The 27,610-nt window shown below is 39.9% G+C and overlaps 1 protein-coding gene across 1 annotated transcript in view; it reads right to left on the bottom strand.

Moving 5' to 3' along the window:
• Positions 1–588: 588 nt before the first annotated feature.
• The window catches only part of PDSS2 (decaprenyl diphosphate synthase subunit 2), a 302,945-nt gene continuing 275,923 nt past the window's right edge, over positions 589–27,610 (bottom strand). The window contains 1 exon segment of the mRNA XM_069077111.1: positions 589–2,504. Within this exon segment, the coding sequence (XP_068933212.1) occupies positions 2,346–2,504 (159 nt within the window). The 3' untranslated portion in view covers positions 589–2,345.

Raw genomic sequence — 27,610 nt, 5'->3', positions numbered from 1 at the left:
CAGAAAGGGAGATGCTAAAAAATGAGAATCCCAGATTGTGCTCAGCACATAGGACATGGGCCCATGGTATTTTCTGACCTGTGCGGCCAAGCATTAGTGTAACGTAAAGGGATCTATGCCAGCAAATCTTCTGAATTTCCTCTGACTCCTGGCCAACAACTTGTTGTTCCCTTATGCTTTCTGATCATACTACTTCCAATTGTGTAGTTCCCTTCAGACCCTTTGTTTTCAAAGCATTCTCCCAATCCTGTCTCAAGGACACTCAATCTTAAAGGAGAGTCCACTCTCCTATGATGTTTGGAATAGGTAAAGCAGGAGGTGTGAGCAAACAGCAGAAAAGCCAGTGCTCTAGCTGTGGAAGAATAGATATAGGAGTTGGTAAAGAAAGATTTAGGATCAGAGATTTAAAGCAAGAAGGAACCTTTTAATCCCTTCATCTTTACAAATGAGGAAACTGAGGCCCAAAGAGATTAAATGACTTGTCCAACAGTTATACAGATAATAGTAAGTGGCAGAATTTGAACCTCGGTCTTCTGATTCCAAATTCAAAACAGTGCTTAGGTGGTGGTACTTAGGTGACCAGGGATCTCCTTTTTCAAATTTCTTATTTTATTTTTTGGTTTAGGCACTAGGAGACAGGAAATTTTTACTCTACAAAATGTAAACATCACTATTCATTTTCTTAATAGGAGTTAAAGGACATTTAGGCCCCTATCTGAGGAAGCAAAGCATTAGGATAGCTTTTCCAGAAGTTAATGATTAAAGAAAAAGCCTGATGGAATACATCTTAACTACAGTTACTAATTAAGCCAACATCAGTGAGAAAAGTAATTTAAACAGAGAAATAAAATGGTCTACTAATCGACATCCCTATAACACACTCAAACCATACTTGCATAAAACCAAACAATTACAATGATGTTTCAAGTACATTTTAAATATTTTTTAACAACACGATGATTTAACATATATGGCTTTATATCTTTTATTCAGAAGCATGCCACCCATTTGGTCCCTGAAAAAGAAACTCTATGACTTTTTTTTTTTTGGGGGGGGGGTGTGTGTGAAGAATTTAACAGAAATAACTCCACTCAGAGTCGGAGTGAAGGATGTAATGAAATCTGTTTGCTGTGTTAGCTGTCTCCAGACTGGGCTGTAATTACACCACATAAGGAAGAAAGGTAGCTGAGTCTCAACCTAGATCATTTATGTAAACTCAGCCTTCTTGTCAACGCTGTTCTCATATTGCATGCATGCAAACCACAAAAATCATCTCCTATGAACAAAACAGAGACAGTGTCAAGTTGCTGGGTTGTGATAGTCCTTATATTCTTTCTGTAATTGGATGTCTGTGGTTCAAGGCTTTCACATTCAACATTGTGAGGTTAAACAAAATCCCCCCAACAAATTCCCTGGTACTACGATTAAACCACGGAAAATTTGTATAAATAAAAGAGTATTCCTCAATCCCAAGTATTACAAATTTATATATTTCATTTGAAAGACAATTCTGTTACCAATCAAGGAAAAAGAATGTATCACTGTTAGAGAAGATGACTTTGATCAAGGAGGAAAAGTTTGGTTTTCTGAAATGGTGGTTAAAAATTTAATCTTCAGAGAGAGTGTGAGAGAGAGAGAGAGAGAAGCAATTCCCTCTTCTATAGGAACCAAGTGAATATCACATATCACTTAAAAATTTCCTACGTATGACACTTGACACATTTTCTCAGTACATTTAGCAAATATTAAAAACATGAGGCACAAAGTATTTTCATATTTGAATACATAAAACTGAGAGGAGACATAATTGCAGAGAGACAGGGGAAGAGTTTTCCTTCTTAATTCATTGGACTTCCCTTCACAATGACAAATTGGTGCATTAATTCTTGACTTCACACACTCTTCTATTCTGGCCTGCTCAGAAAGGGTTGCTCCCGATACCTGCAGCTGCCTGCCTGCCCCCCTCCGTCCTTTTAAGCGCAGGGAAACCACAGGCCATCACCCTGGCGCCATCCCTAGCTCGGTCCAATCAATACAGACTTATTTCCTGTCCATTTGCTGAGGTCACAGGAGCGAAGCTCATTAATTATTTCTGCTAGAGCTGCCTCAAGTGTGCTTCTGGCATGCCAAGTGAAAACTGTTTGACCTTTTTTTCCCTTCTTCTCCTTCTTCTCCTGATTTTGTTTGTAGCAGCTCCAAAAAGAAGGCGAATCTCATTCAGTTATGTGGTAAATGAAAAAAAAATTAAACCACTGACACATTTAGATGGTTCACAGTGGAGACCTCTCCCCCATCTTCCCTGTTATTTTCAGCCAACGAACAATAGTCTCTTTTTAAATTCTGTGTCAAGGAAACCTGGTGACAGCATACACAATGTTTTCTAAAGCAGATCTGGCCTCAGAGGGAGGAAAGCACTCCAGGGCTTCCAGGGCCTTGTTTCCATGGTAACGGCATAGGTCAATAGCTGAAGTCACACCTTTGCCAGCCAGGATTGCTTCTTGCAACTGTTAGGAAACATATGCATAATAAAAATCAGTTTTGAAGATACCCAGTAAGCGCCATGCTTATATACATCTAAGGGGGTGAAAATAGATTATGGATCCAATATTTCTCTTATCTTCTTTTCAAGTAAAGAAGGCAGCATTTGCAAGTGGTCCAAAGGTCTAACAACCTTAAGGTTCCTAGAGCCCCCTTTCCTCCTACCCCAAAGGCACAATAAGCCCCAATTCCAGTAATTACACCACCTCCAACATTACACCACCTCTCCAAACTTGAAATGTTCCACTCTCGAGGATGAATGTAATACAGGTGGAGGGCATTTAAATATCTGGCATTTTGCATTCAGCAGCCTGGTATTTTTATGGGCAGCATGCTTCACTGACATAGTAGTTAATCACTTATTTTCTTTTACACCATATGTTGATACACTCATCCAAATGAAATTTTAAAACAGATACAGAGTGTTGCATCCAAATGCTGTAAGTCAAACACTCTGAGACTTAACTTTGTCTGAGGTAAGGGAGCAGAGTAAGTTGTGAAAAGAGTCCCAAAAGCTGGATTTGTCATGTATTGGCTGTGTGACCTTGGATACGTCCCCTAACCTGCCAGAACCTCAGTCTCCAGATCAATTAAATGAGAATGGTAATACTAGGATTACTTACCTCAAAGAGTTGTGAGGATTAAATGAGATAATGTATGTAAAGTGATTTATGACTGGTAAGAACAAAGTACTTTATTACTACCAGTATTATGAAGCAACAGTTCAGTATGTAATGCCACCCTGCCCCCCCCCCCCCCAACAAACCTCCTAATTGATGGAGAAACAGAAAAGCTTCCAGAAATGGCTACTTTGCCCTATATCAAGCATAAATAAGTTCATGTCCAGGGTTTCAATTCTGAATAACCCTTGATGATTAATTAGTCTTTCACTCATTCTTTATTTTTATTTTTTTTTAAGCAATTGGGGTTAAGTAACTTGCTCAAGGTTACACGGCCAGTTATTTCTGGGTGTGGTGCTGAGTGTCTGAGCCCGGGATTCGATCTCCAGGTCTTCCCAACACTGGAACCGGTGCTCTTACTCGCTGAGCCACCTGGCCGCCCCTAAGCAATTGGGGGTTAAGTAACTTGCTCAAGGTTACACGGCCAGGTGTTTCTGGGTGGGTGCTAAGTGTCTGAGCCCGGGATTCGATCTCCAGGTCTTCTCAACACTGGAGCCGGTGCTCTTACTTGCTGTGCTACCTGGCCGCCCCGTCTTTCACTCATTCAATAAACATTATTTAGTAACTACTATCTTCCAGGCCCCATGCTAGGCATTGGAACAAAGACAAAAAGGAAGCTGTCCCTATATTCAAGGAACTCATTCATATTCCATTAGGGGGAGGGGGAGCAACATGGACACAGAGACATACAGAGTAATTTAATGGCTTGGAAGGATCAAGACAGGCCCAGTACAGGAGGTGGTATCAGAGTCGAATCTTGAAGGAAGCTGAAGTTTCCACCGGGTGGAAGTATGGAGAATATGTCCTCCAGAAGAGAAGGGCAGACTGCAAAGGTACCAAGAAGGGAGTCAGAATGCTGTGAATGATCAAAGAGCAAAACCAGTCTGGCTGAAAGGCACTAGTGATGTACCATGAGCCTGGAAAAGTGGGTTGGATGGAGGAGCCAGATCATGAAGTCAGTCGGCCAATAAACACTGTATTAAGTACTTTTTATGTGCCAGGCACAGTGCTAGGTGCTGGAGATACAAAGAAAGGCAAAAGATGGTCAATCATTGCAAACAACCATAGACAGGATGAATTAGAAATAATCAACAGAGAGAAGGAGGGCCAAGGAAGCCAGGAGGTACAGATGAGGCGGGAGAGCATGCCAGGCATGGGGGACCGCCAGAGAAAATGCCCAAAGCCAAGAGACGGGATGTCTTGTTCCTAGAACAGCCAGGTGGCCAGTGTGTCACTGCACTGCAAGGTATAAGCGGTAAGCAGAGCAGAAAGTGGGAAGGGGTCAGGTTACAGAGGCCTTTGCATATTAGATAACTTTACGTTAGATCCTGGACACAGGGAGTCACTGGAGTTTGCTGAGAGGTGGTGGTGGGTGGCATGGCTTAGTGCAAGGGTGGGGAAGCTGTGGCTTCAAGACCACAGGTTCTCCACCTCTGGTTTAGTCTTATACTTTTAGGAAGATCAATTTGATGGCTGAGTGGAGGACGGACTAGGATGGGGAGAGACTCTGGCAAGGAGATCAGCCTTATTAAGCTATTAAGGTCAAGAAGACTTTAAGATATTAAGGTTTCTGCAATAGTCTAGGTAGGAGGTGATTGAAGGAGGTACCAGGTGGTTAGCAGTGTCAGAAGAGAGGAGGGGTCATGTGTAAGAGATGTTAGGAAAGTAAAATCAACAAGCCTTGAATATGGGCGATGGACAGAGAGTAAGGAGTTGAGGGTGACACCTACATTGTCAGCCTGGGGTACTGGGAGGATGGTCTTGTTCTTGACAATAACAGGAAGTTTAGAAGAGTGGAGGATTTTGGGGGAAAGCTAATGAGTTTAGTTTTGGAAGGTTGAGTTTAAGATGTTTTCAGAACATCCAAGTCAAGATGTCTAATAGGCATTTAGAGATGAGTCTGGAGGTGAACAGAGAAGACAGGAATGGGCAAGTGATCTGAGAATCATCAGCAGAGAGATGATAATTGGACTCTCTGGAGATGATGAGATCACCAAGTGAAATAATACAGAGGGAGATGAGAAGAGGCGTAGGCAGCTGGAGATGTGAGACTGGAGAGGAAGGGCTTTAAATGCTGAGTGGCAGTCTGAATTTTATCTTAGAGGTAACTGGGAGCCACTGATGCTTTCTCAGCTGGAGTCTGAACCTGTACTTTGGGAATATAATTTTGGTAGCAGTATGGAATATGGCTTAGAAAGGTGAGAGCCTGGAACCTAAGGAGATCAGTTTGGAGGCTATTTTAACAGTTTTTAAGAGAGAAGTAAAAGTTTAAATGATCATGGTGACCATGGAGTGAATGGAGAGAAGGGGGCATTTGTGAAAGGTGTTGTAGAGACAGAATTGGCAAACCTTTGCAACTGACTGGATATAGAGGTGGGAGTGTGGGAGAGTGAATAGCTGGGAATAATTTCCAGTTTGCAAGCCTAGATGACTGAAGGATGATTCTCTCCACAGAAACATGGAAGTCAGGAAGATGAGAGTCTGGGGGGGAAGCTAAGAAGTTTTGGACAAGAAGGAGAGGCATACAGCCCAAATGAAGCAATTGGAGCTCAGCAGTTTGCCAAGAGTGTAGAGAGAGAAGAAAGACAGGGCAGATCTTTGAGATATGCCCATAATTTGGGGACAAGACCCACATGATGATCCAAGATATATCATGACCACACATGGAAAAGAGAATACCCAGGAGGAAGAGAGGTGACTAAGAATACTAAACGAGTCAAGAAAGATGAGGATGGAGATTCTATCAGATTTGGTCATTAAGAGGTCATTGGTGACCTTGTAGAGGGCAGTTTCAATTGAGGGATGAGGTTGGAAGAGAGACTGCAAAGGGATGACAAATGAGAGGGAAAGGAAGCATTTATGTTTCTGCTTCATATGAACCAAGTAACTATAATGTAATGACTTATCCCCCTGCCTTACAGGATTATCAGCTTCATTATTCAATAATTCAACATATATTAAGCACCTGCTACGTACAAGGCTCTTTGCTAGGTGCAAGGGGGAACCAAAGATAGAATTAGACAAGATGGTAGCTTTAATAAATTTACTATGTGATTGGGGAGAAAGCCATGCACAAACAATTATGCTATAAGTCAGAATGAGTTAAGTGTAGAACAGAGGTAAAGAGAAAGTGTTATGAGAAATTTGAGGAGGGAGAGCTAAATAAGTTACCCAAGACTTTCAGGAATTTGGTATGTTTATAAAATAAAGTCCTTTTTCATGCATTTCCCCCCATTAGGATGGAAGCTCCTTAAGTAAAGGGAGTGTATTTGTTTTTCTTTGTACAGTATTTGCATTGTGCTAAACACAGTGCCTGACACATAATAAGCACTCAATAAATGCTTTTTCTTAATAAATGCACTGAGGATATTGTTGTTCAGTCATTTTCAGTTGTGTCCAACTCTTCGTGACCCCATTCTTGGCAAAGATAGTGGAGTGATTTGCCATTTCCTTCTCCAGATCATTTTACAGATGAGGAAACTGAAGTAAACAGGATTAAGTGACTTGTTCAGGGTCACACAACTACTAAGTGTCTGAGGTCAGATTTGAACTCAGGAAGATCAGTCTTCCTGCCTCCAGGTCTGAGGCACTTTATTCACTGTGCAACCTAGCTGCACCCCCTACACTAAGTATATAAAACAAAATTAAGTTAGCCTTTGTTTTCAAGGAGCTCATATTCTAATGGGGGAGACAATATATTTAGAAGGTTTCAGCTCCAAGTTAGGTGGAAACATCCCATAGTCCTTAGGGCATAGCCACAAAACAGCTGATAATATCTCTTCTTTATGTCATTTCCATGAATAAAATCTTATCAGCTTATCATATTGAACCATTTGATAGTGCCAAGGACTTTGGAGGTAAAAACTTTCTTTTCTGGGTCTTCCGGAATACTGGCTATAAAACTAAGAGAAGCAGTTGGTTTCATCTTCGTGGGGTTTGCTTCCTAGGATGATGGCTATGGGAGCTGGCCTGGAAGCAGGACAGGTAGGCTGGAGGATGCTGTCATTCCCGTGTTCTTGGCTTTATCTGCCTGTTAGGTGAGTTGGTCCGCATTTGATATTGGTGGTGTTGAGGGAGGTGGATCCTTTCTTCACAGCAATAGTTTCTTTCAATGTTGGCTATGGGGCCCACGCTAGAAGTAGGGCTGGCAGTCTATGGGGTCCTACTATACCCTAGAGTTTTCCAGTGGGCTGTCTCCACTGGAGTCCAAAGGGACTGATATGATGGTAGTAGACTGATATACCTGGTACATGCCATCTTTTGGTCTCTCCCTCAGGACACCTTGATATTTTAGCTGGGTTGGTTTGCCTGGCCTACAAGAGGAAACTGGATGTCTTGATAAGGAGTTTAAATTTTACACAGCAGGCAATGGAGGAGTCATTCAAGGTTTCTGAGTGGTGTGATCAATGGTGCATTAAAAAATTACATGTTTGGGGCAGCTAGGTGGTGCAGTAAATAGAGCACCGGCCCTGGAATCAAGAGGACCTGAGTTTAAATCCAGCCTCCGACACAGGACACACTTACTAGCCATGTGACTTTGGGCAAGTCACTTAACCCCCAATTGCCCTCCAAAAAAAGCAAAAAAAAAATTACATGTACAGTTATGCTTTCCACATCACAAGGGTTATGAATGTGGCACACTGGTGATCTGAAAAATCCGTGTAAAATTTTTTGGTCCTCCCTTTGTGCCAGAGAAGAAGTCTTAATTATTATGGTATAAAAAAATGTTAATATTAATATAGTATCCTACATTTCTGAATTTTTAAACTTTTTCTGTGTCATTTGTGGATTCTGCAAAACTCCCCCAAAATTCCCATTTAATTTCTTAGGCTGACCTTTGATATGCAGAAACTGTCATGGGGAAAGTCCCAGTGCGGAAGGGATAACTGTACAGCAACAGGAAGAATGGATTAAATGGAGATAGACTTGCAGGAAAAATGACTAGTAGTAGGTTACAAGTTACAGGGCCTGAACTAGAGTGGCTTGCAAAGTTCGGATTGACTTCAGAGATACTGCTAATAGAATACTGGTAGGTCAATAAGTGAGGGGAAAGAGTTTGAGGGTAGAAGCTCTATGATTTTATATACACATATATATACACATACATATATTCAATATGTATTATATAATATTGTATATTACAGATATGTATGTATGTGTGAATATATATCTATATATCTACATGTATTCTCAGTGCTTTACAGTGCCCTGCATACAGCAGGTTCTTAATACATATTTATTGAATGAATGAATGAATCCAATGAGTTCTTGAGCCTAGATGACTGGGAAGATATTGGTACCACAAACTAGAAAGAGAATTGGGGGAGGGATAGCTTCTGGGAAGAAGATAAGGGATCATTTGTATAGAGGTGATCATTAAAGCCATAGGACTACCATAGAAGAAAACAAAGAAGGGTCAAAGGCAAAATCTTAGAAGAGAAACATATTTAGGAAGCTGAAGAAGGCAGAGGACTGGCAAAAGAAACAGAGAAAGACTGGTCAGAAATAAGGGAGACCTGGGAGAGGGAAGTGTCACAGAAACTAAGGGAGGAGAAGGTATCAGGTGGCTATCAGTGTAAAATACTGAAGAGACGTCAAGAGTAAGGACGAACAATAAGGAAGGAATGTTTAGGGAAAGAAGAGAGTGGAGGAGGGAAGGCAGATGGTGGTGATGATAGTAGTGTTAATGGCAGAAAGACAGTACAGCTGTCTATGGGCATTTGCATGGGTATTGTATTAGAAGCCAGATTGGACTAGTTCTACTTTTCTGAGATGGCCCAAGCAGGAGCATTAGATAGAGGTTACAAAGAAGCACTTCAGGCATGTCCTAAGGAAATACTTCCTAACTGTTAGAGCTGCTCAGATGTGGGATGAGTTGCTTTGGGAGCAGGAAGGTATCCCCTCACTGACATTTAGAGAGGGAGTGACAAAGGGGATTTGTGTTGTACAGGTCTCACTCAGACTAGAGACTTATCTCTGAGATTCCCTCCAGCTCAAAGGCCAGTGACACTGGCCTTAGAGAAAAATATTTCAGCAGAGCGATGGGGGTAAAAGTCAGGTGGTAAAGGGCTGTGGAGGGTGTGGGTGGTGAGGAAGTATGGGCATGAATATGGACTACCCTTCCTAGAAATCTGACAGTGAAGATAAGAATAACTCAAAGTGGAACAGCAGGCTTGAAAGAATGTTGTTTTAGGATGGAGGTGACTGAGAATATTTGTAGATATTGGGGAAGCCAGTGGAAGGAAAGCTTTTGAGGATGTAAGAGGGAGGACCTTTGATTAAGCAACATATGGAAAGAAACAGGAGGGGTCAGTCTAGGGGTCAGTCTTGGCAAGGAGGAGAGCCACCTCCTCCTGAGACTAAAGGGAAGGAGGAAAAGAAGGAAAAGTACACAGATAAGATTTGGGGAGTCCAAGGAGAGGAGTTAAGGAAGTTAGGAAGAAGGAGAAGTTAACAACTGATGGCCTGTTTTTCTTTCCTAAAGGAGTAGGCAAGATAAGCAGGCTGAGAGTAATGAATTAGAGCATGCAGCTGGGTGACTGGGAGAAAAGGGAAGGTAATAATAACAATAGCAATAATGATGATGATGATGATTTATGCAGCTAGTATTTACAGAGGGCTTAGTGAGTGCCAGGTACTACTAGGAGCTTTACAAATATTATCCCATTTGATCCTCACAACAATCCTGGGAGTCAGCTGCTATTATGATTCCCATTTTATAGTTGAGGAAAATGAGGCAACAAGAAGTTAAGGGACTTGCCCAGCTTGTGTCTGAGGCCACATTTCAACTCAGGTCTTCCTGACTCCAGGCCCAATGTTCTAGCCACGGAGCTACCAGCAATCTTAGCAATGAACACTTCCTCTGTAGAATGTGATAGAGATGATGTACAGCTTAGCTAGCATAACTTTCGGTCATGTGTACCAAATAGTTCATATAAATGAACAGTGGGCCAAAACATTTATTTCCCAGAGTGGAGGAAGGAGAAGACTAGTTCGACAAATTGTCAAAAACCCTACAGAAGCAATGGCAGGGGCTTGCAGAATACAGTGTGAGGGCTGGACGTGAGCTTAGGAATCACTTGGTACAGTTCCTTCATTTAGCAGATGAAGAAATTGAATGTCAGGTGAATGAAGTACCTTGCCCAAGGGTCATATAAACAACATTAAATTTAGGATGAGAACCCACTTCTCCCACTCCCAATCCATTTCTCTTTCCACGATACCAAGCTTTTCAACCCTGATATTCTTTGAAAAAAATATTTATTAAGCACATTCTCCCTTCTGATTAGAACCTACTTCTCCCACTCCCAATCCATTCCTCTAAGCTTTTCAACCCTTATATTCTTTGAAAAAAATATTTATTAAGCACATTCTCCCTTCTGAGCACTGAGCAGTAGGGCTCAGTGAATAAAGAACTTAACTGGAGTCCGGAAGACCTGAATTCGAATTCTGCCCCAGTAGCGTGCTAGTTGTATGACTCTGGGTAAATCATTGACCTTCATCAGCCTCAGTTTTTTCCCATTGGTAAAATTCTGATAAAAACAGCACCTGCTTGCCTCTTAAGGTTGTGAAGATCAAGTAAAATCAAATGGAAAAGTTTTCAAAGTGTTTTGCAAAACCTTAAGGTACTATGCAAATTCAGGTGATTATTGTGAATAATAATAGGTGGAGGAAAGAGTCCTTTCCCCTCTAGAAGCTCATTCCCCTACAGGCCGCACTTGGACTTCCTCTACAAAGCCTTAAACTGCACTTCATTTCTCCTGGCCCCTATTTAGCTGCCTTTTATGTGTGTTCTCCTCATTAGAGGGTAAGCTCCTTGAAGAAAGGCCTGTCTTTCTTTGTGCTTGGCACCCAGTGAACACTTAACAAATACCTGTTGATTGACTGGAAAAGAGCAAACATACACAGGATGGCGCTCCCATCTCAGGTAGTTTACAGGGTGGTTGTCAGGAAAGCACCTTGTAAACTTTTATGGTTTTAAATGAATACTTAGGCAAATATGAGCTGTATTACAAATTAGCAAGCACCCATTCTAGTATACTTTTGACCTGTACGTTCTCTTTCTGCTGTCTGGGATGAGATTTCCAAGTCCTCAACCAATGTCACTGGATGCATGAAGCAAAGAAAAAATAGGGGCTTACTTGAAATATGAAGCTACAGGTACCAAAAACTACCTCTAGATCTACCATTCTATCATGTTGCTTAATTGAACAGAAAACATAAAAGGAATCTGGGGCTAACTTAGATACACCTTATAAACAAGTAAAAAATATTTTCTGTGTGATGGAATGTTACTGTGCTATCAGAAATGATGAACAGGTTGATTTTAGAAAAACATGGAAAGACTAGCACAAAATAATGAAACGAGCAGAACAAAGGGAACATTTTATATAGTGATGACAACACAACTGCAATGGACTCATGAAGGAAGGTGCTATCTACCTCCAGAGAAAGAACTGATAAATAGAAATATGAATATTATGGTTTTAGACTCTCTCTCTCTCTCTTTCCCCCCCCCCCCTTTCCCAAATGGTGGCCTTCTCTAGTGTGGGTTGGGGAAGGAAGGAGACAGTTTGGAACTTAAAATATAACAAAAAAAAATTTGAATTTTTTTTCTAGTCGAAAAAAGGTAACATTATCCCGATTTTTTCCTGGTAGGCTTACCGATACTACAAAGATATTAATTTTAATTAAGACAACAGTCTTCACCAATGGCTTGATACATGCATTTCTACCTTCAAGACTAGCTTAAAGGTATCAAGAACTTTTTGAGGCAGACAGGAAAGCTGGTAGGAAGGGATGGTTGCAAATGCAAAATTATGGCAGGCTTTGTTTTGTTTTAAATTTACCTCAGTTAATTTGTGGTGTTTCCATGAAAAAGGCTGTTCCTATAGCTTTGCATTTGAAAAAATTCAATGTTTGAACCTCATAGTAACAGAAATCAGGGAGCAAATTTTATTCCACACACTAGTTAATACTAGAGTATCAGGTCCTCTGACTCCAAATCTGATTATATAAAACTGTGAAAAATACATTTTTGTTGTTCAGTTTTTTTTTTTTTTCAGTCACATCTGACTCCCTGTACCCTCATCTAGGGTTTTCTTGGCAAAAATACTGGAGTGGTTTGCCATTTCCTTCTTCAGCTCATTTTACAGATGAGGAAATTGAGGCAAACAGGGTTAAGTGCCTCGCCTAGGGTCACACAGCTAGTAAGTGTCAGAGGCTAGATTTGAACTCCTGAAGATGAGAAAAATACAGATAGACACAGATGTGGCAGTTCAATAGATCACAGACCTAAATGTACTAGGCACTGTCATCTTAAGTAATACCCTCAGACCTCACAAGCAAAGATCACCAAAATTAATATTTCCGATCAATAATGCATATGTGAACATTTTAGAGTTAATAAAATTATAAACCCATCCTTGCTCTTAACTTCACTATTTCTGTTGAGAAATATTTTATTTGCTTCAAGTATTTCTCCAATCTTCTGGTCCCAGAGGACCACAGCTACAGGCATCCTCAACTCTTCACTCTTGTTCATCCCCTCAAGTCCGATCAGTTGCCAAATTTTGTTGATTTCCATCTTCATCTTAGCTCTTGCACCCGCCCTGTTCTTTCTATTAACATAGCCATCATTCTAGGTCTGGTGTTCTTTACCTTTTCCCTGCATTGTTGCAATGATCTCCTAATTGGTTTCCCTGCCCCTGGCATCTCCCTTCTCCAATCCATTCACCACACCACTGATATTCCCAAAGCACAGGTTTATTTGTGTCAAAGAACTTTTAGTGGCTCCCTATTGATTCTAACATAAAATGAAAACTACTTTGTTGGGCATACAACACTCTTCACAATCTATCTTTCCAGACTAATTTCACATCTCTCTCCCTTCATGCACTTTGTGAGTCAAACTGACCTACTTCCCTATCATCATGTCATCTACTACCTCTGTACCTTTACCCAGGCTGTGCTCTCATGTCTGGAATGGTTTCCTCCTGATATTCACTTCTTAGGATTTTTAGGTTCTTTCAAGGTTCAATTCTGTTTCTACCTCCTATACAACAACAGTTATACCTAACATTTATGTTGAACTTCAGGGTTTGCAAAATGCTTTACCCATTATACATCTGCTTTTATCATCACTACAATCTTGTGAGGCAGGTGTGATGATCACCCTCATTTTACAGATGAAGAAACTGAGGCTGAAAGAGGTTAAGTAATTTGTCCAGGCTTATACAATTAGTGTCTCAGGAGGGGTTTGAGCTCCAGCCCATGCTGGACACTTCATCTACTCTATCACCTAATTGCCTCGAGGTAGTTAACAACCTTCCCATTGCCCAGTTACTCAGCATTTACTTTGCATGTATTTTCTATTTAAGTATCTGCTAGTTTCCCCAGTGGGATGTGAGCTTCTGAAAGGTGGGGCCTATTTCATTTTTGTTTCTGTATCTCGAGTTCCTCACATACAGGAGTGCTTACTAAAGCTTGTTAAATAATATTAATGTGATTTGCAAAACATTAATGCATTCAGTAAACATTTATTAAGCACCTACAATGTGCCAGGAACTATAAATACTAGCTATTCAAAAAGAAACAAACACAGTCCCTGTCCTCAAAGCGCTTACAATCTAAAGGGGGAGACAACATGCAAACAAATATATACAAAGCAATTCATACACACACACACACACACACACACACACACACACACACGAGAAATAGGAAATAATTAATAGACGGAATTAAGAGGGGTGACGAAAGGCTTTCTGTAGAAGGCAGATTCTTGTTGGGACTTAAAGGAAGCCAGGGAGGCCAGTAGCCAGAGTGGAGGAGGGAGAACGTCCCAGAAAATACATGGTGCCAAGGGACTGGGTGTCTTGTTTGTGGAACAGCCAGGAGACCAGTGTCAGTGGATCAAAGTTACATGTTGGAGAGTAAGATGTAAGAGGACTACAAAGGTAGGAGGGGCTAGGTTATGAAGGACTTTGAATGCTGAACGAGCATTCTGTATTTGCTCTTGGAGGCAACAGGGAGTCACTGGAGTTTATAGAGTAGGGGAGGTGATATGATCAGATCTGAGTTTTATGAAAATCACTTTAGTAGCTAAATGGAGAATAGATGGGAATGGGGAGAAGCTTGAGGCAAGCAGATCCACCACTAGCCCTTACAATAATCCAGGTGTGAGGTGATGAGGGTCTGTACTAGAGTATGGGCAATGTCAGAAGAGAGAAGAGGGCCTTTAGGAGAGATGGTGCAAAGGTGAGATAGTGAGGAATCAGGATGACTTCCAGACTTAGATCCATTCACAGAACAAAGCCATTTTATCTACCCTCATAAAGCAATATGTATTTGAACTGATAATACATGGTAGTATTTTGGGACTCCTGATGATTCTAATGTATAGTATGTATGACAGATATTTAATGTGCAATGGCAAGAGAAAATACAAATGCTGTGTAGCTCAAATTCTCCATTCCCTCCCCACAGGTAAGCAACTAATACCTCCATGTCTACAAAGACAAAAAGGGACAGATTATATTCAGAATAACATTCGCAGTATCCCAGAGAGAGTAAGCTACGTTCAAGTACACACTTGCTGGCAGCTGCTATCATTTTTTTTTTTATTGCATATGAGAAAAGTGATCTTCCTAGAACTGGAGCAAAATCTGATACCCAGGATAGGCAACTTAATGTTATTTCTGCTACAAAAAGGCTAATTTCTCTCTAACAGAATCTTAGATTTTGCGCTTCAACTTGGTCATTTATAGGTGAGGAAACTGATGGCTAATTAACTTGTTCAAGATCACTGAGCTTGTAGTCTTTGAGCTAGGACCAAAACCCAAGGAGTTTCCTTAGCTTGTTTCCACTACATTTCTTCTCCTTTAATTCTTCATTAACCGAGACAACTGGAGCAGGGCATTATTCTCCTAGTAAATATCTGACTTAAGTTGTCTGTGGAAAAGGTACCAGATTTGGAGTCAGAGGCCCTGGGTTTGAGTCACACACAGCCTTATCACTTAGAATTTGGTGACTTTGGGCAAGTTCTTTCATCCCTTTGGTTCTGAGTTTCTTCAGCTATAAAATATGGAGGCTGGATCAGATAAGGGATTCTTAATCTGGGGGTTGTGAAATTGTACTGTACTTCAGTATAATCAGTTTCCTTTGTAACCTCATGAACTTTCTTTTATTCTGATGAAGGGTCCATGGGCTTCACTAGATGGTCAACGGAGTCCATGTGCAAATTTAGAGACATCTCCACTGCAAATGTTCATGTGGACTATTTGTAGTTGATCTGTGGTAGAGCCTTTGAGCTTGTACTGGTCTGATCAGCCACAGTTGGACTCACTGCACCTTGACCCCAACACAGAGATGTCATTTTGGTACTCTTTGTTTTAAATTTGCATAATTTTCAGTTATGTTCTGATTTGTCCAGTAACCCAATTCATTATGGAAAATATTCTTTTTTGTGTGTGTATGTGTTCACACACACATACATATATGTATATGTAAATGGATATGGATGTGTGTATGTGTCCTAATGCCAACTAAATATCAGATGGATGCTGGCTCAAAGAAAGCTCTTTTCTTACAAAACTAAAACTTGCAAAGGAAATGGTATTTTTAATTGCAAACAAGAATTGGTGGCGAATTTATACTAGTTAGAAAGATAACACCATCCATAGTACAGAAAGGTGATATCACAAAGGCACTCTCAGTCAGGAAGGCATGCACTTTGAATTGCTTCTTTGGTAATAGCTACAGGCCTGCATTTTGCTATCCATATTTTCATCTTGTTCCCTGTGTAATGACAAAGGACAAACATTGGCCAGAGAGGCAGTCTGTGACCTTGGAACAAAGTTGTCTCTAAGAGGGATGGAGCCTGTGACCTTGGTTTCATTAGTCCAGTGATGGAACAAACTGAATTAACTGGCCAATGACACACACTGGGAAAAAAAAACAAAAAAACTTCAACATCCTTTATTACTAATGGAAATTTGCGGGAGCTGCCGATTTTTGCTTCATCAGAAAACTCTGATTATTGGTTTCTCTTTTGCCTAATATCTTTCCAACACTGCTGCCATTAGTCAGCTCTCCTCATCTACAACATGACTTCGTAAAAGGTCAAACTGATCTTGGGGGCCCAAAGTTCCATATCAGGATACAGCTAGCTGAAAGCGCCAAGCATCACATAGGGCCTTTCTTCCTCTTGTTGCTTTAACCCTGATGCCTGTTCATATCACAAGTGGCAGGCCAATTTGAGCTTTATTTTCCAATATAAACCCTAGGGCACAAACTTTAAAGTTAAAACCAATTAACCCACTGAGTAATGGGGGTAAGTGTAGCATCACCTGAAATAAATTATGTTTGATTCCCCTGTCAAAGGATTCAATTAAGGGAATTAACTAAGGGAAAAGAGGACATAAAGTATTTAATATGAAGTACATTATTACTTAATGTTCATTAAGTATGTTCTGAGTGATACGTGCCTCTGCTAACATAAATGATGGGTCTTGGCTAAAGAAGAGATAAGCAGACTCCGAAGACACAAGCCAGGGACAAATAGAAGGAATTCAATCCAAATAAACTTTCACTTCTTATTTGCAATTTTAAAGAGGTTTTCTCTCTAGGTCTCTCTCTTTCTTCTCAGGGATAGAAAGGATGGTATATTGAACAGAGCATTGGACTTGACAGCAGAAGACCTGGGACTGGGTCCCTTCCACTGTTTTCTCCTCTCTGGACCTCAGCCTGTCATCACTGACTGCCAACCGCCATTGTGATGTTCCACTATTCTCTGCTCACCTACCTGAATAGATATGGTCCTGTTTCTCACTTCTGGGACCTTCTTAGTACATCTAATCTCTGTCCATGGGGATAACTGAGCAAGAGAGTCATAGGAAAGCTTATCTGTCTAATAGAGAGGACAACGGAAACAGATTGCTACTTCCTGGAGGCTGACCAAAATTGAACCTACTTATAGGCAGTAAGGTGGCACAGTGTTTGATAGAATCACAGTGTTTCCTAGAATCAGGAAAACTGGAATTCAAATCTGATCTTAGCATTTACTTAGATATTACTGTGACCTTGGGCAAGTCACTTCTGTTTGTCTCAGTTTCCACAACAGTAAAATGGGGATAACAACAGTAGCTACCTTGGTGGCATAGTGCATAGAATGCCTGGAGCCCAGATTCATCTTGGCAAGTTCAAACCTGACCTCAGACATCTGACTAGCTGTGTGAACCTGGGCAAATTATTTAACCCTGTTTGCCTCAGTTTCCTCATCTCTAAAATGACCCAGAGAAGGAAATGGCAAGCCTCTCCAGGATCTTTGCCAAGAAAACCCCAAATGAGGTCACAAAGAGTCGCACATGACTGAAAATAACTGGACAGCAGCAACAACAAAACCTCCCAGGGCTGTTGTAAGGATTCAATCAGATAACAACGTCAAATATTTAGCACTGTTCTTGGCACATACTAGGTGTTATAAAATGTTAGGTATCATAATCATCATCATTATTATTATTGTTAGAACTTTATTCAGCTGTGCCACCACAGGCCAACATTTGGAAATCCTGGGGATGTACTGAAAGCCTTACATCCCAGAAATTAAAGAGGCTATCTATTGGGGTTGGCCAGGAGTAGATCTGTCAGGTCTGTGAGTTTTATGCCCTTCCCAGTCTTTTTGAGATACACTATATTCTTTGTCATTGCAATGCAACAAATATTTCTAAGTGCAAGCAAGGTACCATGTTAAATTGAGGATGTACAGATGAATAAGATGGGTGTTGCCCTCAAGGAGGTTAAGACCTAGAGTAAGAAAGAGAAGGCATATACACAAATAGTAGAATACAAAATAAAACATTATTACGCAAAGAAACAAAAATAGTAATGCTATAAGGAATTCAAGGAGGGAAGTGAATTCAACCTGGAAGGATCACAGAAAGCATCAAAAACTAGGCCAGAAACCTACATTCTTGGTAATGCTTAAGAGGACCAGGAACAATACTTCCTGCCACGGAAGTCTATATATCAATATAGGAAAAAAAATAAGATGAATTTAAAGGCTATCAAAAAGAGGTAAATGTTATATCAGGTATCATAAATTGGAGAGATAGTATTCATGCATGGCTCATACAGGGCAATGGAAAGGTATACGTTGTATAGTAAAAGAGATCCATCTAACAGAAGATAAGGAGAATAAACACTACGTGCCAGAAAGGTTTATGACTGTAAGAAATTCTGAAACTGAAGGTAAAGCCTGTTAGACAGCAGTTAGGTTACACAGGTCATATAATATGTAAATTCCATATGGTTCACAGAGAAATATTTTTAAAAGGAAATGTAAAAATGTTTGGAATAAAATGCAGTAATAATATTCATCTCAGTTGTAGAGAGGGGAGACATACATTTTTGTCACCTGCACATTTTTTTTCTTAGAAACTAATCTAGAACAAAAGAATGGATTTGACTGTATTAACAACTCCCATAGCATAGAATTCTATATATGGAGATGAGAACAGAGTTCAAATTTTACCTTAGACAATCACTACCTGTGTGAGGTTAAAGTTAAGGGGGTTAGGGGACTAGAGGTTAAGTGACTTAACCTTTGTCTGCCTCAGTTTCTTCATCTGTAAACCGAATATAATAGTTGTATTTATCTCATAGGAGTGTTGCAAGGATTGAATGAGATAACCTATGTAAAGTGCTTTGCAAATCTTAAAATGTATGTAAATGCTTGCTATGATTACTAAAACCTATAATAAAAATATGATGAAGCTAAAAGCAGCAGGGAAAAATTATTTGTGGCAAACAACAGAAAACTTGACATTTAAAATATGCAAAGAACGAATGTAAATATTCAAAAGAAACACCAGCCCCTAATGGATATGTTAGAAATGGATATGGACATTTTATAAAATTTCTGAGTTACACATAATTACCTGGAAAAAAATAAGCTAAAATAATCAAAGAAATGCAAAGGAAAACAACTCTGAGGCAACACCCTATATTTACCAAATGAGGAAAAATATACAAAAATAACTAAGCTCAATGCTTCTGGCATTTTAGAGAAAAAGGTAAACATTGCAGACTGGTGGCATCTTTGGGTAGAAATATGGCAGTATACTGTAAGAGTTATTAAAAGAAATCATATCCTTTAATCCAATAATTCCACAAATAAGAATATGCACTAAAATATTATCAAAAATATAATCAATATTATATAATAATATTAAAATATTATCAAAAAAGAAAATAAGATGGTTCATTCATATTGTATACAATATGAAAAAAATGGAAGCCTTAATTTTTGGCACCTTAATAATAGCTAAACAAACTGTGGTTCTGATAATGTAATGGAATATAATGCAATAAAGAACAAATATGAGAAACATAAAAAAATAGAATAATGTAAACTAAAGAAAGCAGAATTGGGCAGTATTCATACTATAACTACACAAATAGAGGCAAATAGCCAAAAGCAACAGAAGGGGACACATTGGGAGCAAACTGCCCATTGTTAGTTATAAATATAGTATATGAATATATATATATCTCCATGTTTAAAGTTATTTTTCAAACAGTTAAACTGTTATAAACATAAGTTTAATTGGTTTTATTATTTAAAGTTAATAAGTTACTTAAAAATCCCTAATGTTGCTTTGTGGGGATCTCTTTGGATGGGCTCAGTTTTACAAAATACATATAAAAATGAAGAAACAGCAAAAAGAAGGAATGACTACAAAAGAATGGTACAAACCTTTTAAAAATAATGACAAACCAGTATCAGGATTTTGTTATTGTTCAACTGTTTCAGATGTGTCTGACTCTTTGGGACCTCATTTGGGGTTTTCTTGGCAGAGATACTGGAGTGGTTTGCCATTTCCTTCTCTAGCTCATATTTAGAGATGAGGAAACCGAGGGAAAGAGAGTTAAGTGACTTGCCCAGGGTCCCACAGTTAGTAAGTGTCTGAAGTTGGATATGAATTCAGGAAGAGGAGTTTTCCTGACTCCAGTCCCTACACTCTATCCACTGCACCACCTAGTTACCATAGTACCATGACAGCAAAAGGTAAAAAGAACTGAGGCTTGTGAAAACTGGTAAGGATAAGAATGCTAAGGACAAAGCAATGTCCAGAAGAGGAAAAACTCTGAATAAAGAGGATTAGTATTAGTGGGAAATGGGATAATGTTAACAGATGATAAGCAACAAAACAATTCAATTTCTATTTTGCTTTTGTTTTCTCCAAGTAGGAAATTGCTTTTCAAAATGGAAGCTAGATAAGAAGCATCTTTTAAGAGGGCACTGAAACAAAATCAGAGAGAAGACCTAGATACTTTTTATGAATTTAAGACTCCAGGTCTAAAATAATTACATCCTATGGTATGAAAACAATATGTAGAGATGATGAAAAAATCATTGTTAGGATCACAAGATAATTTATTTAGTGCTGGAAGGGACCTTCGTTCATTTCCAGACGTGGGACTTGAATCTGTATCTTCTGAATTAGTTCAATGCTTTCTCCTACACCATCCTTCATCACTTGAGGTCTTCAAGTAAAAGCTTGAGGCAAAGGCATCTTTTTCAAGCAAGGGTTGGACGAGCACTAGATGTTCACTCAAGTCCAGACCTTAAAACCTGGCTTTTCTGTGACTCTCTCAAAGCCAAGGGAAGGCTGGAGGACAGAAACGGGATTTTGTAGAGCAGATTCTGGGGATGGAATAGACTGTATCTTTCTGAGGTCTCTTCCAACTCAGAGATTCTGTGATTCTAAGGTTAAATGACTAGTCCAAGGTGATAGAGAGCTGGGATGGTAATCTTTTGCAGAATCATGAATAGCCAGGTATGGTTGTACATGTGTATTCTTGCTACTGAATGGGCTGAGGCTCGTGAACTGCTTGAACTGGGAGTTCTGAGCTATAGTGGGCTAGCCTGATCAGGTGTCTATACTAAGTCTGAAACTAATATGGTGGTCCTTTGAGAGCTGAGAACCACCACACTACCTAATGAGCACTGAGTTAGCTCAGGTCAAAAAAATGGAAGAGGTTAAAAATCCCATTGGTAGTGGACCTGGGACTGTAAGTGACTGCTGTACTTCCATTTTAGGTGAGATAGGGAGAATTTATCTGCTGCCCTGTCCCTCCTGTCCATCTCCCCTCCCCACCTCTGCTGCCCATGCCGGAAAACTAAAGATAGGCAAGAATTGGATCAGTATATTTGGTATTAATTCCATGGAAAATTCTAGAATGGGTTAATAATAATAATATAGCATTTATATAGTGCCCACTATATGCCAGGCCCATTACAAATATTTTCTTATTTGATCTTTACAACAACTCTGGAAGGTAGGTGCTATTATTATCCTCATTTTACCATTGAGGAAACTGAGACAAATTGAGGTTAAGTGACATGCCCAAGGTCACAGAGCTAGTAAGTGTCTGAAGCTGTATTTGAACTCAGGTTTTCCTGACTCTAGGTTCAGTGCTCTATCTACTGCACCAACCTAGCTGACTCTGGACTATAAAAGAGGTTTATAAATACTAAGAAAAGGAAAGGATGAGTTTTTAGGGTGAGGATGTTTCACTAGAAATAAGTTTATCTAAATTAACTAACTTTTTGGATAAGGTAACCAAACTAAACAAAAGGAAGCCATACTCATTAGAATAACTGTTCAATTAAGTTTCTCTCTCTTTTTTTTAAATAAAAAATCATATTTTTATAATTTATCAGAGATTTTTTTCTCATATTCTGAAAATCTAAGTTTCTCTTAATATACATATGGATAAGATTGAGAAATAAAAAACTGTGCACCACATTTTAGGAGAAACACTGATAATTAGAATATATCTAGAGAAGAATGACTAGAATAACAAAACACTTGAAAATCAAGTTAGATAAAGAGTTGAAGGAATTGAGGCTATTTACCTGGAGATGACTTATGAGGGAAATAATAGTTATCTTCAACTATCTGAAGGCTATTATATGGAAAGACTGAGATTATGTTGTTTCAGTGGGAGGGGAGGAATAGAGAGGCACATTCTGGATTTATGTAAGGAACAATGAACAACCAGTGCTGGTAGAAATGGAATGGGCTCAGATAATTTAGAACTGGCAGAGGTCTTAAAAATCACCTCACCTAAGTTCCCTTATTTTACAAATGAAAAACCTGAGGCCCAAGGAAGTTAGTTAAGTCATCTGTCCAAGGTCATAGAGGTATTAGGGCAGCCAGGTAGCGCAGTGGAGAGAGTGCTGGGTCTACAGTCAGGAAGACTCATCTTCTAGAGTTCAAATCCAGCCTCAGACACTTATTAGCTGTGTGACCCTGGGCAAGTCACTTCACCCTATTTGCCTCAGTTTCCTCATCTGTAAAACGAGTTAAAGAAGGAAATGGCAAATTGCTCCAGTATCTTTGCCATTCAAACCCCAAATGCAAGTGTACACAATTGGAAAAAGACTGAAAAAGCATATAAGTGTTAAATGATCAAAATTTGGACCCAGGTGTTCTTTTAGCAAAAAATGTGCTATATTATATGAATCTGGACACAGAAACACAAGAAAGGCCATGTTCCTTAATGTGCTTCTTTTTTCATTATCAAACAATGACTGATAGAGCAAGCCATGAAGATAGAGCAAAAAAAAAAGTATTAGAGAAGAGAATGCACATGTAATGATACCCTTTGGACTGTTTCACCAAGAACTTTAAGTTCATACAGTGCTCCCCTTTTTTGCATAAAGGATAAACAAATTCCTTAGCCTAGAATTTAAGGTTCTCCAGAATCTGGTGCCAAACTATTATTCATAATCTAGCCTTATTTCATGCTGGTACTTTATGCCCTCTATGTCTCAGGAAATTAGATCAGTAGTTGTTCCTGAGCTATATAATTGCCTCTGGATGTCCTATTCCTAGAAAGTGCTCCCTTCATAGGTTCAATTCCTGGAGTCTTTCTCATCATTCAAGGATTATTTCAGGTGCCACCTCCTCCATGAAGTCATGCACAACCAATCCTTCCCAGATCCAAGTTGAAAACGATCACTTCGTCGAGTTTTGCCCCGAATATCTTTGTTATAATATCACTTCCTCCTCTGTTGTGAACTCACTGTATCCCAATCATTAGAATGTAAACTTCTTAGGGCCTGAGATTACACGTTACTTTATCTTTGTACCTTTAGAACCTGGCACAGTGGCTTGCTAGAGGTCTTCAATTGGAGAGAGTGAATTGAATAGAAATAATGGGAAAATGGAATTTTATTTTGCTTATTAATATAACTGACAATAATCAATAAACATGGATTTGAATGCCTACTCTGTGCTAGGCACTGTGCTAAGCATTACAGATATGAAGACAGAAATGAAGTAGTCCCTGACCTCAAAGAGCCTTCTAATGGGAAAGGTTACATGAACATATATAGGCATAGAGAAAGGAGACAAAGAAGAGAAAAAGTAACCTAGGATAACAGTAATGTTGTTCAGTCATTTGGTTGTATCTGACTCTTCACGAGCCTGTGGACCTTACTGTTCATGGGCTCTTTTGGGCAAAGATACTGACGTGGTTTGTCATGTCCTTTTCCAGTGGATTAAGGCAAAAAGAGGTTAAGTGACTTGTCCAGCGTCACACAGCTAGTAACTATCCGAGGCTGCATTTGAATTCAAGTCTTCCTGATGCCAGGTCAAGCACTCTATCCACACAGAGCAAGCCTGTATTAACTGGAATGTTCTCAGAGAGTATCTCTAACCACAAATATCTTGTCCTCTATCATATAGTTGGGCTGACCTTTTTTTTTCTTCCCCTTTCCTGGAGGGGATAGGTCCACAGGTGTTACACACTGCACACATTTTCTGGATACATTTTTCAGGTGGGCTGACTCTCCCTTCCCCCCTGCAGGATGCTCAGGCATCAGTCATAAGATGCAGGGCAAAAGAGGGGAGGGCTGGGGTTAAGAGGAGGTTAAGGGAAGGAAGGAATGGTGTGTGGGAGAGGACTGAAGGGGGTGAAAGGCAGGAGGGTCTTGACCTGCTTGCGACCCCCTTTCCTGACTCCAGGGCCCAGGGAACTCCCTTACCTCCACTTCTTGAAACCCCTAGTTTCCTTCAAGACCCAGCTCAAGCATAACCTTCTACAGGAGGCCTTTTCTGATCTCCCTTCTCCAGCTGCTAATGCTTTACTTCTGACTTTGCTAGGAGGCACAGGCTTGTTCTTTCTTTGTGGAAATGCACCTAGTCTCAGAACACTTAGAGGACAATGTAGTTGCAGCATGATTCACAGTATTAGATAACAAACATTTTGGCTGCCACAAGCTTGGTCCCTGTAAAAGCTAATCTTTTCTGAGAAAACTCAGACCTCTCATCTTGGTCATGTTTTGTGAGAAATAAAGGTAAACTGAGGCACACACCCAAAAAAGGAAGTGGAGTTGAAAAAAGAGCATCCTAGGAGTGGGGGACAAGCCAGTGCAAAGGAACCTAAATGAGAAATAGGAGTGCTGTGTGAAGGGTACAGAAAGCAGGCCAGTTCCACGGTCTAGAGAAAGTAATGTGTAAGGGGCCAGATTGTGAAGAGCTTTGAATGTCAAGCAGAAGAGTATATTTGATTCTCAAGGTAACAGGAGTTACTGGTAACTGGAGTTTACTGAGTAGGCAGATGATAGTCAGAACTACACTTTAGGAAAATAGGTGGCTTGTTGGAGAATGGATTGCAGTACGAAGAGACCGGAGGCAGAGACACCATTAGGCTGCTTCAACAGTCTAGGTGAGAGCTGAAGAAAGCTTGAACTAAGCTGATGGTTTTGTGAGTGGAGAGAAGGGGTAATATATGAGATATGCTGTGGAGACAGAAATATATCACTTCGCTGTCTACAAAGGCCTGCATTTGAGCCTCACATCAGAGGGAAGTACTTAAGGTAATATTATCATTCCTGTTTTCTGGATGAGGAAAATGAGACTCAGAAAGGTTAAGTGACAAATTGCTCAAAGAAAAAAAAATTGTCTAAAACCATGCTTTAGGAGAAGTGCTAAAAGTCTGAAGTCCTCATTGGATTAATTACAAGTACCATACATACATTTTAGTGAGTTTGGGACAGGGCCATGTGGTTCCAGAACAAGCGCCAATAGAAATCAATGGAATATTTCCACATTTTCTGCTAAGAAAAAACCCCCATGAAAATCTGTGCTGATTAAAAAGATTATTCTCTGTTTTAAAAAAAAGATTCAGATATGATCGCATCCAATACAATTTTACAATATATTTTACTTTTATTAAAATTTTCAATTGGTAATTTTGCCTCTTGTCCTTATAGTTGAAATTTCAAATAATGACAAGATCAAAGTCTTATATTACTGAATTTCAGTATACTGTATAAATTGAGGCTATTGCTTAATCACTATGTTTAAAGTGAACCAAAATAGAGAAAACTCAAAATACTACTTATGTCTATTTTTTTTTGCAATTAGATACCTTAATTTTTTCTGTAAATCAAAATAAAATTCTCTAAATTCACACAATATCTATGATACTCATTTGTTTAAAATTTAAAGCAGATTCAATTTATTTGTCTAAAGAACAGATAACCTAGAACCAAATTATTATTCTATGTGGGAGAAAGAGTTCTGCAAAATTCAATTCAAACATTTATTTAGCACCTAGTGTGTACAAGGAGGGGCAGTTAGATGGCTCAGTGGATAAAGTGCTAGGCCTGGAGTCAGGAAGACTTGATGTTGAGTCTGGCCTTAGACATTTACTAGCTATGTGACCTTAAGCAAGCCACTTAACCTCTGTTTGCGTTCATCCACTAGAGAAGGAAATGGCAAACCATTTCAGTATCCTTGCCAAGAAAACCTCACAGATAGTATGGTGTATGGGGTCATGAAGAGGGGGATCTGACTGAACAACTGAACAATGCATGTACAAAGAACTGGCAACGTTGGTTCTCAATGAAACCCTACAGCAGGATGCTAGAGTAACTCAATGTATGCTAGGAATTGGGTCTCGAAGGGAAACTCTGATAGGGAGACCACTTCTGGAATACTGTGTTAACTTTTTTTTTTTGGAGGGGGAAGGCAGGGCAATTGGGGTTAAGTGACTTGCCCAAGGTCACATGGCTAGTAAGTGTTAAGTGTCTGAGGCCAAATTTGAACTCGGGTCCTCCTGACTCCAGGGCCGGCGCTCTATTCACTGCACCACCTAGTCGCCCCCTACTGTGTTTACTTTTAAGAGTCAGTTTCAGAAAGGCATTGACAAAACAGAGTGAGTTCAGAGGAGACCGAAACTGTCATATGCCTATCAGTGAAGGGGCTGGGAAAGTTTAGTTCAGAGAATAGAAGACCTAGGGGGGACATGATAACTGTTTCCAAGTATCTGAAGGGCTGTCGCAGGTGAAGAAGACTTGTTTTGCTCAGCAGCAGGGGTCAGAACTACCTATTTTTTGACCTGTGTTTCCTTTCTCCTCCTCCTCCTCCCCCTTCTCCTTCTTGATGCTAGATCTTCTTACCTTGCCAAGGCTAAGAGTATCGTGGCCACTGTACCTCCAGTACTTTATCTGCTTCATTTTTCTTACCTGAGCCAGTTTGCCCTTCATCGTAGACAGCTTGGTGACTTTCTGCTCCCAGGAGTTCACCATATTTGTACTGGACTGAGTATGGATACCTGAGCAGATCTGGCCCTACTGCAGCAGCTCACAACTCCCAAACTTACTGATTCACAGCCTCAGTCTCCCCCAGCATCTGGGATTACAGATATGCACCAACATGCCTGGCCGACTAGGTGGTTTCTAGGATTACTTGGAGGTCTAAATTCATGACCCTGTGCATTAAATCTAGGGTCATACTGAGCCAGAACAGCAATAGATGCTAGTAATGATCAATAAACCATGGTTCTCTTGTGGCAAGAAAAGAATTCTACAACTGAGGTATCTTCATGAAAAATGAACATTTTAAAGAAAAGGACCAGGTGTATTATGTGAATTAAAATTACATGCCCATGCATAAATAAGCCCTTTCCTTAAGAAACAAAGCCAGCATCAGGAACAAGAGATGGTGATGAGAAATAAGAGAATATTTCTGAACGACATCTATACAAATGGTAAGGAAGAGGCCTCAATAAAGCCTTAAAAAGTAAAAAAGGCTACAGAGGTTTTCCAGTCATTTCTTTGGGTATATCCTCTGATTGGGTAAATCACCAGCCTGAGGACAGAAAGGCATGAGGTGTTGAACATGCCACTGATTTAATCTTATAGGGACAACCATTTCTGAGCACAGATATCCACCCAGATGCACAAGTGAAAATGTCCTTAAGTGGGGCGGCTAGGTGGCACAGTGAATAGAGCACCGGCCCTGGAGTCAGAAGGACCTGAGTTCAAATACGGCCTCAGACACCTGACACACTGGCCGTGTGACTTTGGGCAA

Source organism: Petaurus breviceps, unplaced genomic scaffold, assembly GCF_028583685.1.
Source record: "Petaurus breviceps papuanus isolate PSGF00001 unplaced genomic scaffold, PetGlider_PUasm1.0 90977, whole genome shotgun sequence".
Classification (NCBI taxonomy): Eukaryota; Metazoa; Chordata; class Mammalia; order Diprotodontia; family Petauridae; genus Petaurus; species Petaurus breviceps.
The sequence above is the reverse complement of the archived record's forward strand: the minus strand, read 5'-3'. Positions and strand labels throughout refer to the sequence as shown.